Source organism: Colletotrichum fioriniae (assembly GCF_027942845.1).
Source record: "Colletotrichum fioriniae strain IMI 355084 chromosome Unknown scaffold_7, whole genome shotgun sequence".
In the NCBI taxonomy this organism is placed as follows: domain Eukaryota; kingdom Fungi; phylum Ascomycota; class Sordariomycetes; order Glomerellales; family Glomerellaceae; genus Colletotrichum; species Colletotrichum fioriniae.
This window is the reverse complement of record NW_027076843.1, coordinates 1,486,954-1,507,823: the sequence shown is the minus strand read 5'-3', so window position 1 is coordinate 1,507,823 and position 20,870 is coordinate 1,486,954. Positions and strand designations below refer to the sequence as shown.

The following is a 20,870-nucleotide window of genomic DNA, read 5'->3' as shown; positions in this document are numbered from 1 at the left end:
ACTAGTTCAGATATGCATGGATCGCGCTATTTTTCAAGTCCTTGCGAACCTGGGCCAAGAGCACAACCACCTCCTCTCTAGTCCACCCAAGAACACCGATAAACAGTTTCAAAGTGAAGGCATCAAGCCCTTCCAGCGTTTGAGCCAGATTGCACATCCCGAGATCCTTATTATGAGCGTCCTTGGCCCATGGGCCAAGAGGGATCTTGAAGTGTTGGTGAACAACATTCTTGAATGGGGCTTGACGGACCCAATCCTCAAGCTTGGGACCTGGTGAGTCTTCGCGTCCGAGTTTCTGGCAAGCTTCAGCAAATAGACGAGCCCATTTCATGAGGGCAAGGTCTTCGGTGACTGTTCCGTCATCGCATCCATAGATCACACTCATATCTTCGAACTCGGCCCACCCTTTTGGCGCTAGGTTTCTAGCAAAAGACAAGTCAGTTGGAACCAAGTCTCAGCTTGAATACACAGCACAAATCACGACATGATCTGTCGTCAACTTCCACAGGAGAAATTTAGGAAAGAAAAGGTTGAACACTTACTCGTATATTCTCCCGATCAGTTTTGGCCAGTCTGCTATCGAGGCAGCCATGCCCCGTGAGAAGATGAAATCGTACTTCTTGTTGACGATCCATGCGCTTTCGATATCATCGACCTCAAATTTGATGTTCGGAGGCACCCTATACCTAAATTAGCTATTTTCTTTGCGTTGATACTGGTATTCTTGCCATCCAGGTTGGATCGGGCTCAAGTCATTTCCAATTATCTGATAGATTCTTCAAGGTTAGTGCCTCTCAAGATATGTTTCACAGGGAAATTGAACATGCGCGTGTACCTCCGCATTCGGGAACAAGTCAGCAACCTCGATAGCCCCTGATCATTCAAGTTAGTAGAGCGTACCCACGTGCAGGTTCTGACACAAATTTCCTACAGATTCCGGTGCCGGTTCCAATGTCGAGGATTCGGTGTGTTGAATCAATGTCAATAGGGGCGAGGAAGAATCTGTTGCCGATCGTCTTGACGATGACCAAATGTGACAAGTCAAGGCGATCCATCTCTCGCTAGATACCCAGTTACAACTCATTAGCAGGGATTAAGCCGGAAATCGATTGCTATGTGAGACTACCTCATCATTTGGAAAATTGTATGCTATCCGCCGCGACCGCTTTTGTGAGTTATGCTGGACTGCATGCGACCTAGGGCGATGTATTTACTTACAACCTGCCCGGAAAGCATGGTATCTGCGCCCGTACTCTTCTGGATAGTCTATCACGCTTGAAGTGAGAGATGCCGTGTAAGAAGAGCTGAGAGCAGCCATCAGTGAATTGACCGGTGCCAGCTACAAAGTACAAGCTTGAGTCTAGTCATACAGTCGGTCGTCGATAGTTGATAAATCATCGGTCGTCTTCTAGTTGTCAGACTCGTCACACAAGGCTCGAAAGCACATAGATAGGGAAGTAGAGGACAGACGCTAGAGTTATCATCAACTTCCAGTGGTGCTGCTTCGATCGAGACCCCACCTTGTATAGGTGATGCAGCGGGGTCTAAACTCAGCTCGGCTGGAGTATTTGTTATTGGTGATGCCGATTCCGCCATATCCAAAGTGAACGCAAGCGTTGAAGAATGACACGAATATCGAAACTCCTCTCGTCGCGTGATGGAAGAACGAATTCACACAATCAAGTGTCTGAGTGATCATGTGTCCATTAGATGACCAAGGCCAAGATCAAACCCCGCAGCTTGGCGGTAGCGCCCTTTGTTGGTCGTGCTGTTGGTTAACTGAAAACATGTCTTTATGGAACAACGTGAGTGGCTACTCCTCGTTCAGACCGGGGGTGATGTGGATTATCAGGTGCTTGCGCCAACACTGCTCCACGGAATACCGAATAGCAACGCAATCCGCAGTTGGTTGGCAGCCGGCGAGAGGCTAACATGATTGGGCAAATAAACAAGAATACCACTTGCAAGGCCGGGTTGATTTTTGGGCTCAGAGCTGTGTTGTATTTGCTTCGAGATCTCACTGGATACGTCAATTGTAAAGGCTTCACAACCTGCAAACAAGGGGCACCAGTAGATGTTTTTTTCGAGGTAAGGTTTTGTCAATACAGGTAGCCTTTGAACGATCTGGCTGATGGATTACTACTTATGAGATTGAGTTTAGAGTTCTTGGCATCACGAATTGGGACGAAAGAAAGGTAGATGTCGAGCCACTTCAAGGTCTTTGGCCCGCACAGGTCCGACTAATCTCGCAGCGGTGGCTGTTGATTTCCACGCCATTCCCAAAATCACTACGTGGTGTTCTTGTTGGACACAGATATGACACGATGAGTCTCAATACCTGTGTCCAAGGACCTTACGCTTTTTTCGGCTTCAGAGTCACGGGAATTCTATCTACCCCAGTCTTTCGCGCCTGCTTGAGAAGACGAATCTTGTGAACATGCTGTACCATAACAGCTTCCTCGTTCAACTTTTGCCGGGTGGAGTCTTTGCTCTATCCAATCGACCAGCTTGGCTCTGCATGTCCAGTTGGGCGCATGCTGAACCTTGTCATGGATCACAAAGAGCTGTAGGTCGTTGAGAGTAGCTCTCAAGAGTGACAACTTGCCAAGATATTGTTCCGCAGGCTGCTCTGCCGTGATGGGAAGACCCTTCCTTAGGAGGCCCATGACCAAGGTCCCAAGAAGCAGGCCGTCGCATTTCTGACGCGACATCAACTCCGCGCTCGAGGTACACCAGAAATCGTTTCCAGTGGACGTAGTCAACTTAGCGTAGAGCTCCACGTAGGGACTTAGCTCTGCAGCAACTCCAGCCTCACGATGCTTTCGGATGATCTCTGTTGATTCTGATGTCAGAGTAGTCTCCAATTTTGGGAGGTCTAGACATACCAAACAGCCCAGGCGGTTCCAAACTCGTCACCTCATCAAGATAACTGCCCCCGTATTGCAGCCGCTCACTCCCGTCAGACGAACGGGTCGATTCATTTGCAATCTTCGTGACCATTTCGCTGAAGACGTCCTCTTTGCCAAGCTCCCAAGCGACGCGGAGCAAATTGAGGTGCTGGGTTTCGGCCTTGACTCCTTCCATCTACCCAGCGGCCCAGGGACGTGTTAAAGAGGTGACATCGTATTTTTCCATCAAGACGAGGAGCGCAGTCAGCTCGTCGAGAGTGAGCAGTTCGGGGACCTGCTCGAACCATCCATGAACGATGTCAAGAAGGATCTGAAAAGGTTTCGCCTCATCGTCGGGAAGCTCCACCACCCAATCGCCGCCATCGCTCTCGGAGGGTTTTGATTCCTTGAAACCACCGAAAAGCATTCTCTTGAACACTTGCGAGTGGCGGCCAAGAGTCTTGGCGCAGACGATAAAGGACTGCGCGGTCTCGTCTGCGCCGACTAGAATCTCTAGGTCGCCATCTTCGTCGATTTTGATAGCATCCAAGACCTTGACGATAGTCGTAGGCGTCTTAAAGGTTGGGGTTGTCGCTTGCGTGTCTGTTATAGCCGGCAGGGTGTCTGATGTAGAGTCGTTCATAGTGAGAGGCGAGGTGCTCAATTGCTTTTCTCTGGCTGTGTAAAAAATTGTCAACGATGGATCCAGAATAGTTTTAAGCGCGAAGCACATGGGTTGTGCTAGCCTTCACGACTCAAGGTACCCATACGTAGGTTGAAGCAGTAAACTTGATTTGAGTATCAGTGTATCGCAAGTCCTGTCTAAGCTGTCTCCGTTTGAGGTGAAACAGAAGCAATTGGCTGCTGGTGCCTCATCACGTTGATGTGATTGGCTGACATGTCCGTTCGTTTGACACCGCCTTCTTGGTGAGACTTGACACCAACGCTGCTTACGTAAGGCTTTGGCGCCGACAAGTCGGCACCGTGCTTCCGTTCCGCTCTTGAACATTGAACATTCATGCCGCACTGAAACGTTAACAGAAGCAACGAATAGCTCACAGGTACAGACAGTAGTCAAAGAGCTAAATTCAATTTAATCAGTGACTTAAGAAGGGTTGCGGGTTCAGAGTCCTGGAATTGATCCAAGACGTCGGTCTTCGTACCGTGTCTCAATGGACAATCAATCGGGCAAATTGGACGTATTATCAGTTAGACCAGAAAATGTTCCACAAGAGACAAGCCAAAGGTTGTGGGCCATTTCGTTTCATGCAAACAAAGATAACAAAGAATGACGGAGAGCTAAAGCCTGATGACCAAATAAGAAGCAGAACCTCCAGCTAGTTTCATCTAAACAAAAAAAAGGTTGGAGCATTGAACTCCAGCATTTGTTCTATTTTCCTCTAGCTTCAAAAACATCCGAAGGCCCGATGTCGAAGGATTGAAGCCGCATTGTACATTTCTCCGAGAGAAAGACCATACACTTCGATAAGTCTGCATCCCATGTTAGTCGAGAACTCTACCCCCGTCAAATTGATCACGTCAACTGACAATCGAGGTTGCGAGTCGCAACTCGTGAAGTGGGGTTGGCGGTTAAAAGAGGTCAGGTACATGATCTATGTGGGATGCCGGAAACCTTTTTATACGCAGGCAGTTTTTGCTGAATTGGGAGTCTAATTTGATTGAATCCATCGTCTTGAAAGCTTAACGTGTGGCGATGCTGGGCCCAGGCGTGCCAAGACCGCGTATCAATATAACGTGTCTTCGTGCCGACAATCTGGAATATGCTTCCCGGAGTCAGTAGTTGGTGAGTTGTATTACTCGTCCTATCTTCAGAGTCTCGGGCGCTGTGAACCCAATTCTCCGATGCCGATCTCTCCATGTCACTGTTTCCACAGCAAGAAATACGCCGACCCCCTTGCAATAGTTACTTACCATGGGAACGACATACTTTGCTCACACATGGCTATTACCAAATTCTTCGCAAGCAACATCATAGCTGTAGTAAATTACATACCTAGGACACCAGATGTTATGCAATCGCGTGGAGAGATAGTCTCCTGATAGCATACATGCAGCAATTCTCCCCACATTACGCACAAACAATCCAGAGTCAGGAAATGCGAACAGGCTTGAATAGAAGTTGATTAATTTCCGTGTCTACGGGGCTACATGTGGCACTGTTGAGCTCAGGCAAAGCACACGTAAGGCTCTGGAATACAGCTAAGGTAAATCGAATGGGCGTAGGATAGTGGACAGTTGCGATCAACTCAACCCGGCACCTAGCTCTATGTTCTGCAAATCAAGACCTGTATGGTAATAGGCTATCGGGATGTCCGGATAGAAACAGGTACTTCGAGCTGAGAAGTTCACACCTTCAAACTTAGGTCTTGAGATTACCACATATTCTGATGAACATTGGGAGACAGCAAACTACCAAACCTTTGTGATAATTTTGACCAGACTAGTGAACTAAAATAAAGAATCATATCTCCTGTTATGAAGGTCGTTCTATTCCAGTACATGGAAGTTGTCGACAGCCTCGCGACCGGCGTGTTTGTAAGGTTCCGGCTGAGATTATCGAGCCGGGATGAGTCGAGTCTCTTGACTCCTAATTCCTCTAAGTTATTTCGTATGACAAGAAAAAGAAACTTCAATTCTCGTGCAAGATGACTGCTTTTGAAGAACATAAAGAGTCAACTGTCTGGCGTTCTTTTGTCATCACTTCATCACCATCCTCATCATCATCGCCATCATCGCTTCCTCCTTGACAACCATCCATCACTTCGATTACATCTCAATATCTAAATCCAAATTGCCAAGATGAAGTTCTCTGCCTCCACCATTCTCTTCGCCGCTCTGGGCGCCTTCTTCGCCCCTGGCGTCGCCGCGGACCCTCACTACGAGTGCTCCTGCAGCACCTGGAACGGCCGAGGCTGGACCTACGACTGGCAACTCACCTTCAACGCCTGCAAGAACAACTATGAGGGCGAGGTACGTATCTCTTTGGAAATCGAAGTTCCGAGGCGGAGGGCATCATGGACTAACACGATCACAGGCCAACTACAACCATGGTCAGGGCAGGGTAAGTCTATTCACTCTTGCGACAACTTTCAGGTCTAATGCTAATATTTCGCGACTAAAGTGCAAGTGGTTCTCCCACAGGCGCGTCGAAGGCGATGACTGGAACCACGTTTGCGAGGCGCAGGCTCGTGATGGATATTACCCCGTGGCCAATGATGTCATTGACTCTACCCAGCCTAAGATTACTGGAAAGTCTGGCCACGGATTCTGCAAGCGATAGAGCTTATCAAGAGTTTTCTCTAGCTCTACCAGACTTTTAGTTGATTGGAAATTGGAAGACTCTGTTCAGACATAGAATATTTAACCGCCTTGGAACTGAACCTTTGGTGCTGTCCGTACCTTAGTACCTAAAGTATTCTGCTTTATAATCATCAGACACGTTGAACCGATGATACTCATTTTCTTCACGAAGTTTTCGAAATAGACTAAAAAGATATTATCTACTCTGGAAGGTACTCGAGGATCTTGCTACTGTGTGGCAATTAATCCTGAAAGCCGTTCTGTTAATCCGTGTTCGTATCTTTTCGTCATGCTCAGCAATGATGGAGCAATGTGATTCCCCATGAATCAACTTTATAACCAAGTAATCATTGAAATCAAGCGGGATGAGGCACACGATTTCCGCCAAAAGTCGGCATTTCATTACGCCTAACCTAAACGAACTTCATTCAAGGTTGAATCTCGTCATAAAAGCAGGAGAAATGACAATACTATCAAGCTTGAATAATACTCGCTCAATACCGATCAAGTTAAGCCTCGTTCGCCCTCCTCTGCATCGTGAAAGTCTCCGGTCCAGTCATCTCGGATTTGTTCGCTGGACAAATTGATCGACATAGAGATCACTAAACCACACCTGCCACCCTACCAAGATTCAACACCGGGCGGATTGGCTTTCCCCTATTGAAAGCTTGTGTTATTGATGTCCCGTTATTTTCCAGCCAGTTCGAATGAGATGCCGAACGGATTCGCCATTGCCATGGCCCATCTGGCAGCTTCATCTATGCCTTAAACTTGCTTGACCCTCTCTAATTGCACGGTATAAGTATCTGGAACTCCCCGCCTTGAAACCTTTGTACTCCACACCTTCCCTTCATCACTTCACATCTGAAGTTTACATTCCTTCCCTTAGATTCCAATCATGAAGTTCCTCGCAGCATTGAGTCTTGCCACCGCTGTCTCGGCACTGGCTGTCCCTCCTATCGAGCATGACCCTGCTGCGCATGAGGATGCTAAAGGTTCCCTCCAGCTCATTGGCTCCGAAATCAAATCCCCGGAGACCATCAAGTAAGCTAAGTGACTCTATATATTAATTGCGTGTCTAACGTCCTGATAGTGTTGTCAGATCGAACGACGAAGTCGCTTCATCCATGGCTCTCGAGAAGCGCATTGACGGCATCCCCATTCCTCATGGAGTTGCCTCTGCCAAGTCACTCCTGCTCGCGGGCGTAACTGTTTCCTTCCATATGGTCGGAGGATGGGTCCGCCAGGGCGGTCGCAACGTGTGGACTTACACTTGCAAGGGCATCGTTTTAACCAACAACAATGACAGGAAGGCGGTCAGCATCTTTAGCGCTGGCATCAAGTACCTGACCAATTATATCATGTCTGAAGGCAGGGTCTGGACTGTGGATGCTCCGGTGGGAGGGTTTGCGGACACGGTGAGCATTAATATCGGAAAGGCTTAGACTGCATGCTGTCAATGTTGGGTACATCGGGTTTACCTGCCTAGTTGAGCTCCATACGGAGGAGTTGACCAATCGGACTTGAATAATCATCAAAATAAAATATTCTGAATTGTGAAAACATTTGTTGGACTTGCTCATTGCAAAGATAGACTCTTGGATGCATGTGGCTCACGCGTGTGGTCAGAAGTCTGCTCAGTCCAATAATGAACCCCAAAGCCTCCATGAAATGAAACAATTATCCGGCTTCTTCACCTTTGGGCAAGCACACCTGCCTTGATTTATGATCTCAATCACATGCAAATGGCGGTCCTGTCTGCGAGGCCTCAACTTCAAAAATTGTAATGCATAGTCCACAAAAGACCCTAAATTAAGGCTTCAGGAAGTTAGTGAAGTTGGCTACAGGTGCTCCAGTTTTGAAAAGAGTCCGAAGTATTCGAGCGCCAAATGATTGATACGAATACTGATCATACCCATATCGCTTCCTTTTCTCGTTATATTAGCCAATTGCAACCTACGAAGGAGATTCTATTAATTTGAGACGGGTTTCTCGGTCGGAGACCCTAGCCACGATGAGGCCTTCCTCATGGTGCGGCGTGCTGGCTTGCTCCAGAACCTGACTCGAACCCGTTACAGAATCCAAACTTCCATGTCAACTCAGGTTTAGAGTTCAGTCTTACCAGCCTAACGGGCATCCAAACCGGAGCTTGGCCCCTAAATCCTAACACAAGTGAAGGAGTTTCCACTGAGCAATGATTCGTGTGCTCACGGCGCCCGTCAACTCTACGCGTATTATGATATAACCGCCATGCACATGATACATCAAGCGACACTTGGCACGCCGTTCATCTCAGCCAACAATGAGCACTGCCGATCTGTGACCGCAATACTGGGTCGTTTCCAAATGATCGGTCTGCTCCGGTTCTATTCCGGGACGAAACCCCACGTGTGCCCTGCACCCGCCCGAGTTTTCACGAATGACGGGGAGATTTATGAGGAATGCGAATGATGCCGACTGGAGAATAAGAGCCATGCAATGTCGATGCAGATCTCTACAAATGAATAACATGCTTTCCCTTTTCCCCAGTCAATCAAACCTTCTCACCTAAAAACTTTCGTTTTCGCTATTTCCTTTCCAAACTCTGCTGGAATTCGGTACTTCCCATTAAGCTTGTTTTTTAACTTCACACTATTGAATCCGGTCACAATGAAGTTTGCACTTGCCGCATCTTTCTTCGCTACTATTGTCGTCGTGCCGGTCGCGGCCGGAGAGTGCGGCACGTTTGGGACCGACTTTGGGGCTTGTTTGAACTGGTGCTCTGACACCAACCCCGGTGCCGAACGGTACATCATCGACGGATGCTATCGGTCTGTGTGCTCAAGCTGTAGACCTGCGAAGGAGCGATGTGAGTTGATTCCGGTCCTTTGAAGCCAAGCCTTGGGGAGAACTTTACTGATAGTGGACGCGTATAGCGCTCGAGGCACGTGTTTTCAATGCGTGAAGAATAAGATTCCGAAGAAGCATCGAGCAATTTCGCCATATCATCTCCTCCTAGCAGGCCATCCCAACTTGTCAACCCCTCCGCGAGTCCAAGGGCGACACCGACCAGTCCTCAGCTCGCTACATTCTAGCCACTGCTTTATCTCTATTGAGAATCATTCGCGATCAGCATCGTCGTCGCACGGCTCGAGGTCGTCATTAGTCTTTGTTCAGATACCCGATAGCAAAATATCACAAATTCTTCAAGTTTACCGCGTTGGACACGATGCTGCCATTGCTTAGTCTTCATGATCTAGACTATTCTAACCGATTCCGCTGTTGTATGGGTATCATGTATTTCAACCCCCTCGATCCTCAACCATGAGCTCCTCCTAGCCTCTTGCTTTCCTGAGCATTATCGCAGATTCACGACTTCCCCCCAATGGCGGGTGCTTCCTTCCCACCGCCGACGACCTTCTCATATGCTGGCGCCGCCTCGCTAGGCTCATCGTAAGCAGGAATCTCTTCAGCAGGCGGCGGCGACGCACTCGATGAAGAAGCAACCGCAGACGCTCTCGTCCTCCCACTTGCTGTATCCTCATCTGGTGCCAGGACAAGCAGCTTTTGACTTCCCTCGCACTTCCAGCTCTCCCCAGCCACCGACAGCTTCACCTCCCATTGCAACACGTACTCAATCTTTACGCAATACGTTACAAAGGTGGGTACGACCGTCTGACCAAACGAACCTGCACCGTTTCTCTGTCCGAGGACTAGTCGACCCAGCGCGTCGATACGTAGATCCAGTACGGCGCCGAGGTCTAGTGGGACTTCCTTGGGACCCGAGGGAACGACAATGGTGCTATCTGGGGCTTGGAAAAGATGCTTCAGTCGCGCCAGGCAAAGTTTCCGCGTCTTGCTTGCGTCGTGTGGATCGAGTGTTCCGGGGCAAATGATGCCTGTCGTCGTCTGTAGCTCCAGCTCCATCTGCTCTATTGTCACTGTCTGCGGCACGTCCTCGATGATCTCTGACGTGCGATCTCTGGATGGTGTCAGATGAAGAAGGAACGGGATAGTCGCCTCGTTGCCCAGCTGAATCACCGTTGGATACTGCACATCGAGGGTGTAGTGGAAGGTGGGGACTTTGGACGAGCCAAAGAACTTTTGCGTCTTTTGCTTGAAAGACAGCTCCGCGTCCGTCATTCCTGGTAGCAACCGCTGGCTGCTCACGCATCCAGCTTTGTTCCGTCTCTCCAGCCTAAAGTCGCTGATCATTGGCGATGGTACCGGAGGCGAAAATACCCTAACAGGCATCGCCGCCTTCACGACGGTGCTTTTGCCGTGCACCGTCAGCTCGGCCTCGATCCAGTACTCCACGAAGCCATGCCAACTCTTATTGAACCCAGACCCATCGAAATGAAACGTCCCGGGCAACGGTTGCTCGGGCAGCCCTAGGCCGGCATGACCACCGATGTTGGGGCGCAAGAAGCACGCCTCCTTGGCGCTATCCCCGCCACAGGCATTCACGGCCCTTGCATCCGTATGCGTCGGCAGCGCGAGCGCAAAAGGCCAAGATACAGGTTGCCCTCCGGCTCCGGGCGCGACGTGGATAGGTCCGCGGTGGACTACATCGGCGACAGCGTTCTCGGACCAAAAATTGAAGCGGGAGCGATAGTAGCTCTTTTGGTTATTGCCACGGGAGACGACGAGTTTTGCTTTCGCGCGGCCGAAAAGGCGGACGCTGACTGTGGCGTTGGCGGCGACAATGTGCGATTTGCGGACGACATGGCCGAGAACGACGCTGCCTCCGTGGAGGGGCGTGTCTGGGTGAAGGAGCTGTATCGAGAGATCGAGATTATTCTTCCTTTCCGTGGGAGGCATGACTACTCCAACCTAAATCTCTCTCCGGAAGATACTAGATTGATAGATGAGTTCACAGAGACAAGCAAGATCAATGACTTATGAAAATGGGAAAACTGCCGTGTTTAAGCATGTCGTAGATTGCGGCACAGTCAGTAAGCACTTAGGAACGGATGCCGCGCCAGGCAGCGACAATGTGGTTAGCGCAGTGGCGCAGGTGGCGCTACAACCGTAAGGAGCCGTGGCGGTGTAACATCGCTCAATGAGTTGCTGATAGCCCGCCGGCTCAGCTCACACCTCTCACGTCTGTTCATCTCATCTTATGACATGTCATTCAATCTCACAGAGATCTTGTTTCGCCTTATCCCGTTTCACGTCAATGCAACCGCGCCATGTGGTTAATGATCCCAACTCCGTCGCGCTGCCGTGCACTATACACACAGTTGATACCCATACGCCCTTCCTACCTCATCTATCGGTATCCCACTGGTACAGACGACGCCATGTGCCTTTTGAAATATAAAGTCTGCTTCCAGCTGCCATACGGTGATTTATCTATTCCTAACTGGAAAAAACAAAAAGCATGAGCGTTGCTCTAGTCCCCTGGGAAAGATCAAAGTCATCCAGAGGGGCATCTTGCAAAACCGATATCTGACAACCCAAACGCCCATCCTCCATCTCGGTTCCTTACCCACGCATCACCAAGGCATATGGATAGGAAAGAGACTTACTCTCACGTACTTGTTCCCACATAAAGATCTCATAAGATCTAGTCAGGTATCTCGGTAGTTAGACAGTACAGTTGCCATTGGTATCCGCCAGCGCTTCACACAACACAATCAATGCAAGTTTGAGGCTAGATTTGATTTAAGTTGTATGAGGGCAAATCCCTGAAAATAATTTATTCAAGTTACACTTAATCGGCAAGAGAGGCACCGCAGGCACAATTTCCCCCTTGCCAGACCTGCTTCTGTTCTCCAAAAAGGAAATGGAGATGAAGAAGGGGGGTCTCCGCCTAATATATCAGAGTCTGTCCAGAATTGGTCCTTGTACGTTACACAGCCATGTTTAGCCTCAAATTTGAATCAAATAATGGAAGATTTCTGAAAGTTGATTGTTATGATTACTGAGTTGGTTGTTGAAGTTGCGTTGAGTGAAGCGCCGGTGTCAGCATACAACAGAAGCTCAGCCTGTAAGTTGCAACTTACTTGTAGACCAATGACATGAAGACTATGTGAGAAGATATAGTTAAGTGCAATGGTGTAAGCTGGCCATATAAGCTGTGTAGCAGTCCTCGTCAAACGCTATGCTTGTCGGACAGAGTCCCATAGCCACCCCCTGCCCTACCGACAACTGGTCAATCTCACAATCTAACTGCAGGATGGAAAGGTGCCGCTTAGGACTCGTGACTTTTTTTCTAATAAGAAGCACGAAAATCACATATGTTGAATGTTGTAAAGGGATTTGATAGTGTTTGAATGAATTACTATGCTGCCGCAATATTATTTGTGATGCTTACCAAGTCGTTATAACATCCTAAGTCAAATGTTGTTCAAGAGGTCTACCCCACTAAGTGTTGAGGTAGATGGATAGAAAGTGTGGTTTATTTCTTATCCAATTCTTTTCGAATTTGTTCTTTCGCATACTTTGTGATAACAGGTAGAAAGGAAAATTAGGCAAGTAGGGTTAGATTAACGCCACTATCTTCTCGCATACATGAGGCTGTGAGCCTGTGCATCTACGGAATCACAAGATTAGAATCCCTTGGCATATCACGATGGTTTTGAGTCTCTAGTGGTCAGGGCCAGCATCATAATGTAAGCAGCAAAGACATATGGCCAACATGCGGACTTTCAAGTAGAATAGGAATACTCAAATTGAGAAGAACCTAACGCCAACGAAAAGTGAAAAGTATCTACCACTGAATGTTTCTCCCATTGGAATTGCCTTTACGGAAACAGCCATCACCTAAAGTCTTGTGATTTCACTTCGCTAGTAACGGCAACATTGATCTCAATGAATTGGTGCAGGTCCATCAGGGGAAGGCTTTGAGGGAGGAAATTCGGATGTAAATCGTCAAGATGCTATAATGCTAAGCTGCCCCCATAACTATGGCAGTTAGGAGCTGAATTTAGAAAACGGACGATCAAAAAGACAAATGCTCATCGACGACAAAGCCGTACATGCGGGACCTTGTAAAGTTCAAGATGATACGTGTTCTCATGTCTTTCTTTCGAATTTAGCTAACTAAACTAGCTTTCCTCCCCTTAGGAAAGTCGCGTGATTCATCTGCAGGCCTGCTGCCTCATGTGACAAGATGAAATAATACATCCTCCATGATACCATATCTGGCTCTGAACCTGAAAGGGACCAAACGCCTCTGTTTCAAACTCTCTTTGTGGCCGTCCAATATTGTGTGACTATTCTCCCCATTAGATATCGTTCTCTTTTTCCAAAAAGAGAACAACGAATACTTACCATAAGTGAACTTGAGCAAAGATTCTGGCTGTTGAGCATATAGGCTGTCAATATTCTTCCGCGATGAAAGGTCTACGTCGAATCCAATCAGATCCGCCAGATGAAGGACTTCCTCAGCGGAGAGCTGAAGGGCGGTGTGGGTACCATATTTCAATGCTACGTCGTCATATGTCAGTTTGACTTCGCTAGTTGAGTTACAAGAAAACAAGAAGGGTCAAGACTAAAGGAAGAAAGGGCCTGAGGCGATAGTGATGGCTTACGTCCAAGGTTGACCCAAGTGCCACCAGGCTTCAGTAGCCGGTGAATGTTGCTCAAAAAATCAATGATGTTGCTGCCAATGTCAATGAAGAACAATGAGACAACGGCGTCGAATTGGCCGTCTTCGGGGAACATCTCCAAGAAGTCGCCTTCGACGAATTCGACCGCCTTGTTCGGCATGTGATCAGGCACTGTTAGGGCTGTGTAGCGTGAGGAGGGGTTGGATTGATGGGTCCATTTGGTGACAAAAGGATGAATAGTATGTTGATGCAGTGAGGTTGTGTGGTTTGTAAGAAGGTGGTGAGCCAAGATCGAGCTGAAATCTAGATCGTTGGCCGTAACATCATACCCTGCGTCCATGGGTTAACACTTGAGATCAAGCCCAGAAGTCAGCTGCGGAAGAGATACGCACCAAGATCAGCAATATCGCTTGCCAGTCTGCCCATGCCGCACCCGGGAACAAGAACCTTCTTGCCCTTACCATTTTCACCAAAATGTTTCTCAAGGCCAGCAATGACGGGCGGGAACGTAGCCTCCCTCTCTTTGGCGCCAAACGTGCTCCAGTCTCGTGAAAGATGTCCAAATGTCAGGTCTACCAGACCAAACTCGGCATCGTCTTCGTCCGTTAACGCTCCTGGGCCGGTTTGGTAATGCTTCCTTGAAATCTGTGCAATCTGCTTCGAGAGACGAGCGTTTACATTGATCCCTTCCGTAGCCCTCTCAAAATGCTCAGGATACCCGAGCTTGTCACTCATCAGCTTCTGCGCGGGTGTTTGGCGGTCGTACCGCGCATACTTCCGCTGCAGGACTCCCTGGGCGAGAGACGCATACTGCTCGAATGAGTTAATAGCGTGTGCCAAATCTTCGGGGAGCTTCTTTCCTCCTTCAGTTGCGCGTACAACCTTGGCAGGCCTTGTGGAAGTCCCGACGGGGGCTTTAGAAATGGATGGGGGAGGAGTGTCTAGAGGGGCGTTGAGCGCAACGTGAAGGGCTTCGGCGCGTAGGGAGAGCTTGGAAAAGAAAATTGCGACGTCTGACAACGATCCAGATCCGCGGAGAGCGAGGTAGAAGGGAAAGATGATGCAGAGGAAGAGAGCAAGGGAGCGAGAGGGGAATATTGATGAGTACATCATTTCGATTGTGGCTTGGGCGTAAATTTGTGCCAGAGGAGGTGATTCTTCGTGCTAAACGCAGCTTTGATAGAAGCAGAAAGAGCTTGAGGAGTGGATGAACGGCATCATAAGTGGGAAAGTCCCTTCCCGTGAACCTCTTCGCCAGCTGCTATTACCCCTCAGGGCGAGATACTTTACATCCAGTCTCGAATATCAGAAGTCGCCGCAAGTATCAGAGCGCAACGGCTGCGCCCGCCGTCCGGCTCCAAGCGATGGGGGCTACAGTCTCAGCATTGTCTGAATCGAAAATAGTGGATTATAACGATTCACGGTCCCACGGATGGAAACTGGGATCATCTCTGTTCATGTTTAAGGTTCTACCGGGGGGGCGTGTGTCCCACTTTAACTCAAGGAAACCTTCGGCTAGTGAGACCTGATGCATCCCTCGAGCACAATCAGCCTTATCGCGGGTTGCTGACGAGTCAAAGACCATGGAAAGCCGCCTGGAGTTGGAAGTGTCTCGGATGACAGGCCACGTCAGATTCTCTGCCGAGCCGAACTTCTGGTTCAGTGGTCAACACAACTTACATCGGAACGAAGACACCTTTGCAATTGAAATAATGATGCCCCGTGATGATATTAGTGAATTTCAACGTGATAACAACTGTACTCGTAGGCTGTTTGTCCTGCCACAGCGTAGAACTTACAATCCCAATTGAGGTAGAACTAGGCGTCGGCCGGCGGGATGGCAGTATAAGTCTATAAGATAATCTCTCATTGGCCGAAACAGCGCTTAAGTGGGACACAGGCCAAACGAGATAGCAAAACTGCTTATTTAACCCTGTAACTACCGTCCAGTCTGTGTGACTGCGTCTGTCCGTTTCTCTAAGAACCTGAATACACATTCTTGTTAGAGCCATGGGTCGAACAGTGTTATTTCTCTTTGCACTTGCCATTTTCTCAGTCCTCCCCAGCCACGGACAAACAACAAAATGCGGCAAGCTTTTGAAACGCAAAGAATGGCGAACATTGACGCAGGACGAGAAATCTGGCTGGGTAGGAGCTGTGAAATGCCTCGGAAGCATACGGCACCAACGATTGTCATTCACGCCAGAACAAAAAGTTCTCGAGGGGATGAGAAGTCTATACGATGACTTCTCGTACTCGCACGCAGCAGTAGAGCACAGCGCGCATAGAAATGTCTACTTTTTGCCGTGGCGTACGTTCCCCCTCCTTTCCTACGCCAAACGCCTCGATACTTACACAAGCGCAGACCGCTGGTTTCTCTACCTATTCGACGCGTCTCTCCGCCAAAACTGCGGGTACAGTGGTCCAACGCCATACTGGGACTGGTCGCGCGATCACGCGGACCTGGTCGGCTCTTCCGTGTTCGAAGATTCATCCGATTTTGGACTAGGCGGGACTGGAGACTGTAATTCTTCACCCGAGGCCGATTGCATGGTCAACACAGGCGCTTTTGCCCAGTTTGAGCTCGCCTGGCCGATCCCGCACCCACTGCGTAGGAACTTGACGCTCATCACTGGCTGGTTCGATCATGAGAAGCCCCAGAACTCCACACTAGGCCCAGACTCTGTGCGGAACTCGACTGAGCATCACACGGGCGACTTTTACAGTTTCCAGCACTCAATGGAGCAGATGCATAATCACGTCCATAACTTCGTTGGCGGTGACTTGGCGGGGGACTGCCCAAAGAAATTGCCAGTGGACGATTGCAAGGACCTAGCCGTCGCCTTCACGCCAAATGACCCTCTCTTTTGGTTGCATCATGCGCAGCTTGACCGTTTATGGAGCAAGGTGTGCACCCCTCTCAAACCTTACTTGATTCAACTGTCACATCAGATATGCTAACGTGCGTTGATGACTTTTGCAGTGGCAACACCGACACCCCGCCAATTTTGCCGCCTTCTCCGGCATACCCTTTCACTCGTTCAATATGAGCGACCCGCAATATGATGTTAAAGCAAGCGCAGATTACGAGATGCCATTTGATGTACAGAGTGTGCCCGTGACGCCAAGACAGGTTTTTGACACGGAGTCTGGGCCCCTGTGTTATCAGTATGTAGATAATGAGTGACGGTCTTCGGGCTAGAATAACAAACAACGCATCTTGGCATCTTGAGGAGTTTGATTCAATCAGTGACACCCTGTTCCCGCTTACGATGCCTCCCCATTAGAGTTCAGCTCTGCTTAAGTCTGTGCACACCCACTTACACGAAGCGATGGCACAAAGCGATGGCACGAAGCACACGCAGGGAATGAAGCAGAAGATGCAGACCAGATGAGTTACTGAAGTGAAAGATATGGAAAGCTTGAGAGATTTCTAATGCTATGCACGTAGTTTTTATTCAAAGTTAAACCTCTATAGACTAGACTCATTGATCCTCTCAAACATGTCAGGCGTCCATTTCGAATGTTGCTCTGCCATCCAATCGTGCACCTGTCTCCAGTCTCGGCACGTGTGTTTAGCCCCATCGCCTGCAGCGACTTTGTCACCATTAGGCAGTTTCTTGTTTGTGCCACCAGGTTCGATCGTTGTGTCAGCCGCGCAGAGAATGCCCTGCCGCAAGTAATGGAAGCAGTGCTCTGTGTGGTCAGACCCATCGTCTCCGTTGACGAGCACGGCACGAATGTGGCTCAAGCAGTGCATCTGATGCCACATTGACACGCCAAACGCATAGTGTTCTTGGCCTAGGAAGACGAAACCCTTTCCAGGGGGGCGGATTGCGTTCCATTCAACCGTAGAAGCGAAGCCTTCCATCCCGTAGTGCTCAGGGTCATCTACGAATTCGGCTTGAATGGTGCGGACCTTGATAGGAAGCTCATGTGGTCGGTCACCTTCGAGGTAGGCTATCATGTATTAGTCACATACTTGAGGTAAGAAAGAAACTGAAAGAAGAGGATTAGACGTACTGTATGACTGTGAACCGCGGGTCAAGACGCGGAAGGAGAAGAAGAGAGCGCCCAAGTTCAAGACAAGGCATACGCAGAGCGCTGCAAACAGGCCGAGTGAGGGGCCTCGTAATTGAGACTTCAAAGACTTCAAAGACATGATGGCGTGCTGGCAGGGTATTGCGTTGAGGTTGGCAAAGAAAGAACATAATCGTTTGGATCAACAGCGCCGGAAGTGGGCGAGCAGTGTTTAACAGATCTGTGGCCGTATCCGCCCTCGCTGGAGTAGACGAGTCGCGACATGATGATACCATGGGGCAGTACAAGAGGATTCGCAACCTCGCAAGTGTCAAAAAGATCTACTGATGAGAGTCAGTCGTCCAAGGGTTGCATCGACCATGTGGAGAGCCCCAAGTATGCTGACAGGGACCGCATGACAACCTCCGGTCCCACAAAAGCTGCTCGATATACGACGACAGTAAGTTTCATCGTCTAGATGAACATCTAGATGAACTTCGGAATCTCCGTTGTTGTGTTGATGACGAAAAGCACCACAGGACCGTTTGAGGTTCCACAAGATCTGCTCGCTCGACTTGCGATGAAAGAAAGTTTCTCCATCTAGACGAACCTCGGGAATCCGGATCCCAGCAGCGGAAGGAAGGGACCGCAGGTATGGAACAGGTTGCGTGCTCCACACGAAATGATTTGACTGCTCGATATGCGACGAAAGTAAAGTTTCAATAGCCAGATGAATCATGGACGCCCGCAGGTCAATCTGTTCGCCTACCATAGGCCTTGGGGCTTGACCGATTGAGCTGACGGAGGCTTGGATGAGGCTTGCCCGGCGGAACGGACATCAGGACATCATGACTCCTTCCGACGGCGTGTCATGCTGGCGAGCCATCTACACGCCCCCAGCCCTGCTGTTAGAGATCTCCACCAGCCTCGTATACCGAACGCGATAGCTAGTCACGATCTTTGTCTGGAACCTCATCGTGGAATCCACCTGGAAAACTTTACGAGGCATGTTAGAGACTCGGCACGAATGTCTGAAGACCCACGACTTGAGAATTATCGCGAAGGCAACGCCGGCGCAACAGCGCACATGCACGCTTGTGATCGTGGGGATTCGTAGCCATACGGAGAGATTGTCGAACGGATATCCCTCCCATGGGCTTCATCACTTGGAGCTCGAAATCCATAAATACCCAACGAAATATCGACCATCGACAGAAAGAGCATCCAGACCAACAACTCACTTGACAACAATCATCTGACAATCAGTTCAATATCTTCTTCAACTCACCTTTTCTTTCCAACTACCAATTTTTCAACAAATCTTTCAAAATGCAGATCACCAGCGTTATGCTCAGCCTTGCCAGTCTCGGCCTGAACGTTCTCCCTGTTCAGGCCGGGCCTATTCCTGGCGCTGAAGCTGCTCTGGCAGCGCGTCACGTCTATTCTCCCGATGTTGACGAAGCTCCCGTTGAGAAGCGCCACGTCTACTCTGTCGACAAGGACGAGACCCCCGTTGCCAAGCGCCACGTCTACTCTGTTGATAAAGACGAGGTTGAGAAGCGTCACGTCTACTCCCCTGATGTCGACGAGACACTCAACAAGCGTCATGTCTACTCCGTTGATAAGGACGAGGTCGAAAAGCGTCACGTCTACTCCCCGGATGTTGACGAGACCCTCAACAAGCGTCACGTCTACTCTGTCGACAAGGACGAGACCCCCGTTGCCAAGCGCCACGTCTACTCTGTTGATAAAGACGAGGTTGAGAAGCGTCACGTCTACTCCCCTGATGTCGACGAGACTCTCAACAAGCGTCATGTCTACTCTGTCGATAAGGACGAGGTCGAGAAGCGCCACGTCTACTCCCCCGATGTTGATGAGGCTCCCGTTGCCAAGCGCCACGTCTACTCCGTCGACAAGGACGAGGTCGAGAAGCGTCACGTCTATTCCCCCGACGTTGACGAAGCTCCCGTTGCTAAGCGTCACGTCTACTCTGTTGACAAGGATGAGGTCGAGAAGCGTCACGTCTACTCTCCCGATGTCGATGAGGCCCCCGTCGCTAAGCGTCACGTCTACTCTGTCGACAAGGACGAGGTTGAGAAGCGTCACGTCTACTCTCCTGATGTCGATGAGGCCCCCGTCGCTAAGCGTCACGTCTACTCTGTCGACAAGGACGAGGTTGAGAAGCGTCACGTCTACTCCGTCGACAAGGATGAGACTTCCGCCTAAGTCCAAAGGCGGTAAAAGCGAGTCAGGAAAAGTCACTGCAGGAGCGGATTTGCGGCAAAATCGTTTTGGGCGGTATAGATTTTATGGCTTGCTAGTGAGAAGGGGAGATGTAGTGGGGTGTCTCAGCACTTTTGCGAACTTCCAGTGATCAAATGCGTAGCTAGGTTTGTTTAGTTCAAGGTGTCCTTCTTCAATTACTATAGAATTTTCTTTTCAATATCATCGTTCTGTCTTGGCAAGTGTCCCTAAAATAAGCGTATCCCCATATCCGCAAGCCATTCCATAACCTTCTTTGCTTATCATTTTAACTCTACTGTCTTAGCGCGGGTATTACTAAAACAAGTATACCAAAACTCAAAACTAAAAAGAAGCAAATCAAGGTGTCTGGGCGCATCTGGGTGAGTAATCGTTTCCTCACGCACGTGTGTTTTTGTCCAGTCGGGTCTCCGCCGGATAGCCTCCCCCATGCCCCTCGAAAACTTGGTAGTCGTACGGTAGTTTAAGGTTTACTACATTAGTCTGTGGAGAGCTTGCATAGCATGATGGAGTCTTCGCGACCAAGGCCCGATCGGTCGCTCTCTTCCCGACGGTGTTTACGAGTACGAGGAATCTCCTCACGTTATTGATGCCCTTGCTCTGACGCTGTCTTGATAGCCTTGCCAAGACATTGAACGCTGATCCTAGGGGGAGTCTATGTTTCTTTGCGCATCGAACGTGAGGTCTCTTTTTTCGAGTTCCTTCGTTCTGATTCATTCATTTTATGCAGAGGAATTGAATGTGAACTCTATTTCACACGATCATGTTGGATTTGTAAACAAAAAATGAAAGGCGGGTTTTCATGAAAGAATGCTGCAAACACACATAGCTCAACACCGAGTCA

General features: G+C 49.2%; 8 protein-coding genes across 8 annotated transcripts; 3 read left to right on the top strand and 5 right to left on the bottom strand.

Moving 5' to 3' along the window:
- Nucleotide 1: 1 nt before the first annotated feature.
- Nucleotides 2-1,055, bottom strand: N0V96_006580 (uncharacterized protein; the record flags this gene model as incomplete). Its single annotated transcript, XM_065757765.1, has 2 exons — nucleotides 2-405; nucleotides 932-1,055. The coding sequence occupies 2 exons, from the start codon at nucleotides 1,053-1,055 to the stop codon at nucleotides 2-4; spliced, it is 528 nt and encodes a 175-aa protein (XP_065613682.1).
- Nucleotides 1,056-3,084: 2,029 nt separating this feature from the next.
- N0V96_006579 (uncharacterized protein) lies at nucleotides 3,085-3,531 on the bottom strand (the record flags this gene model as incomplete). The annotated part of the gene is made up of 1 exon (XM_065757764.1): nucleotides 3,085-3,531. One exon carries the CDS (start codon nucleotides 3,529-3,531, stop codon nucleotides 3,085-3,087), a length of 447 nt encoding a protein of 148 aa, XP_065613681.1.
- A 2,177-nt stretch (nucleotides 3,532-5,708) lies between these two features.
- N0V96_006578 (uncharacterized protein) lies at nucleotides 5,709-6,189 on the top strand (the record flags this gene model as incomplete). Its single annotated transcript, XM_053195043.2, has 3 exons — nucleotides 5,709-5,879; nucleotides 5,944-5,970; nucleotides 6,031-6,189. 3 exons carry the CDS (start codon nucleotides 5,709-5,711, stop codon nucleotides 6,187-6,189), a joined length of 357 nt encoding a protein of 118 aa, XP_053047614.1.
- Nucleotides 6,190-7,107: 918 nt separating this feature from the next.
- Nucleotides 7,108-7,654, top strand: N0V96_006577 (uncharacterized protein; the record flags this gene model as incomplete). The annotated part of the gene is made up of 2 exons (XM_053195042.2): nucleotides 7,108-7,253; nucleotides 7,303-7,654. 2 exons carry the CDS (start codon nucleotides 7,108-7,110, stop codon nucleotides 7,652-7,654), a joined length of 498 nt encoding a protein of 165 aa, XP_053047613.2.
- Nucleotides 7,655-9,557: 1,903 nt separating this feature from the next.
- N0V96_006576 (uncharacterized protein) lies at nucleotides 9,558-11,009 on the bottom strand (the record flags this gene model as incomplete). The annotated part of the gene is made up of 1 exon (XM_053195041.2): nucleotides 9,558-11,009. One exon carries the CDS (start codon nucleotides 11,007-11,009, stop codon nucleotides 9,558-9,560), a length of 1,452 nt encoding a protein of 483 aa, XP_053047612.2.
- Nucleotides 11,010-13,420: 2,411 nt separating this feature from the next.
- On the bottom strand, nucleotides 13,421-14,857 carry N0V96_006575 (uncharacterized protein; the record flags this gene model as incomplete). The annotated part of the gene is made up of 4 exons (XM_065757763.1): nucleotides 13,421-13,434; nucleotides 13,467-13,622; nucleotides 13,727-13,915; nucleotides 14,137-14,857. The coding sequence occupies 4 exons, from the start codon at nucleotides 14,855-14,857 to the stop codon at nucleotides 13,421-13,423; spliced, it is 1,080 nt and encodes a 359-aa protein (XP_065613680.1).
- Nucleotides 14,858-17,216: 2,359 nt separating this feature from the next.
- N0V96_006574 (uncharacterized protein) lies at nucleotides 17,217-17,906 on the bottom strand (the record flags this gene model as incomplete). Its single annotated transcript, XM_053195039.2, has 2 exons — nucleotides 17,217-17,704; nucleotides 17,768-17,906. 2 exons carry the CDS (start codon nucleotides 17,904-17,906, stop codon nucleotides 17,217-17,219), a joined length of 627 nt encoding a protein of 208 aa, XP_053047610.1.
- A 1,187-nt stretch (nucleotides 17,907-19,093) lies between these two features.
- N0V96_006573 (uncharacterized protein) lies at nucleotides 19,094-19,990 on the top strand (the record flags this gene model as incomplete). Its single annotated transcript, XM_053195038.2, has 1 exon — nucleotides 19,094-19,990. One exon carries the CDS (start codon nucleotides 19,094-19,096, stop codon nucleotides 19,988-19,990), a length of 897 nt encoding a protein of 298 aa, XP_053047609.2.
- Nucleotides 19,991-20,870: the final 880 nt, after the last annotated feature.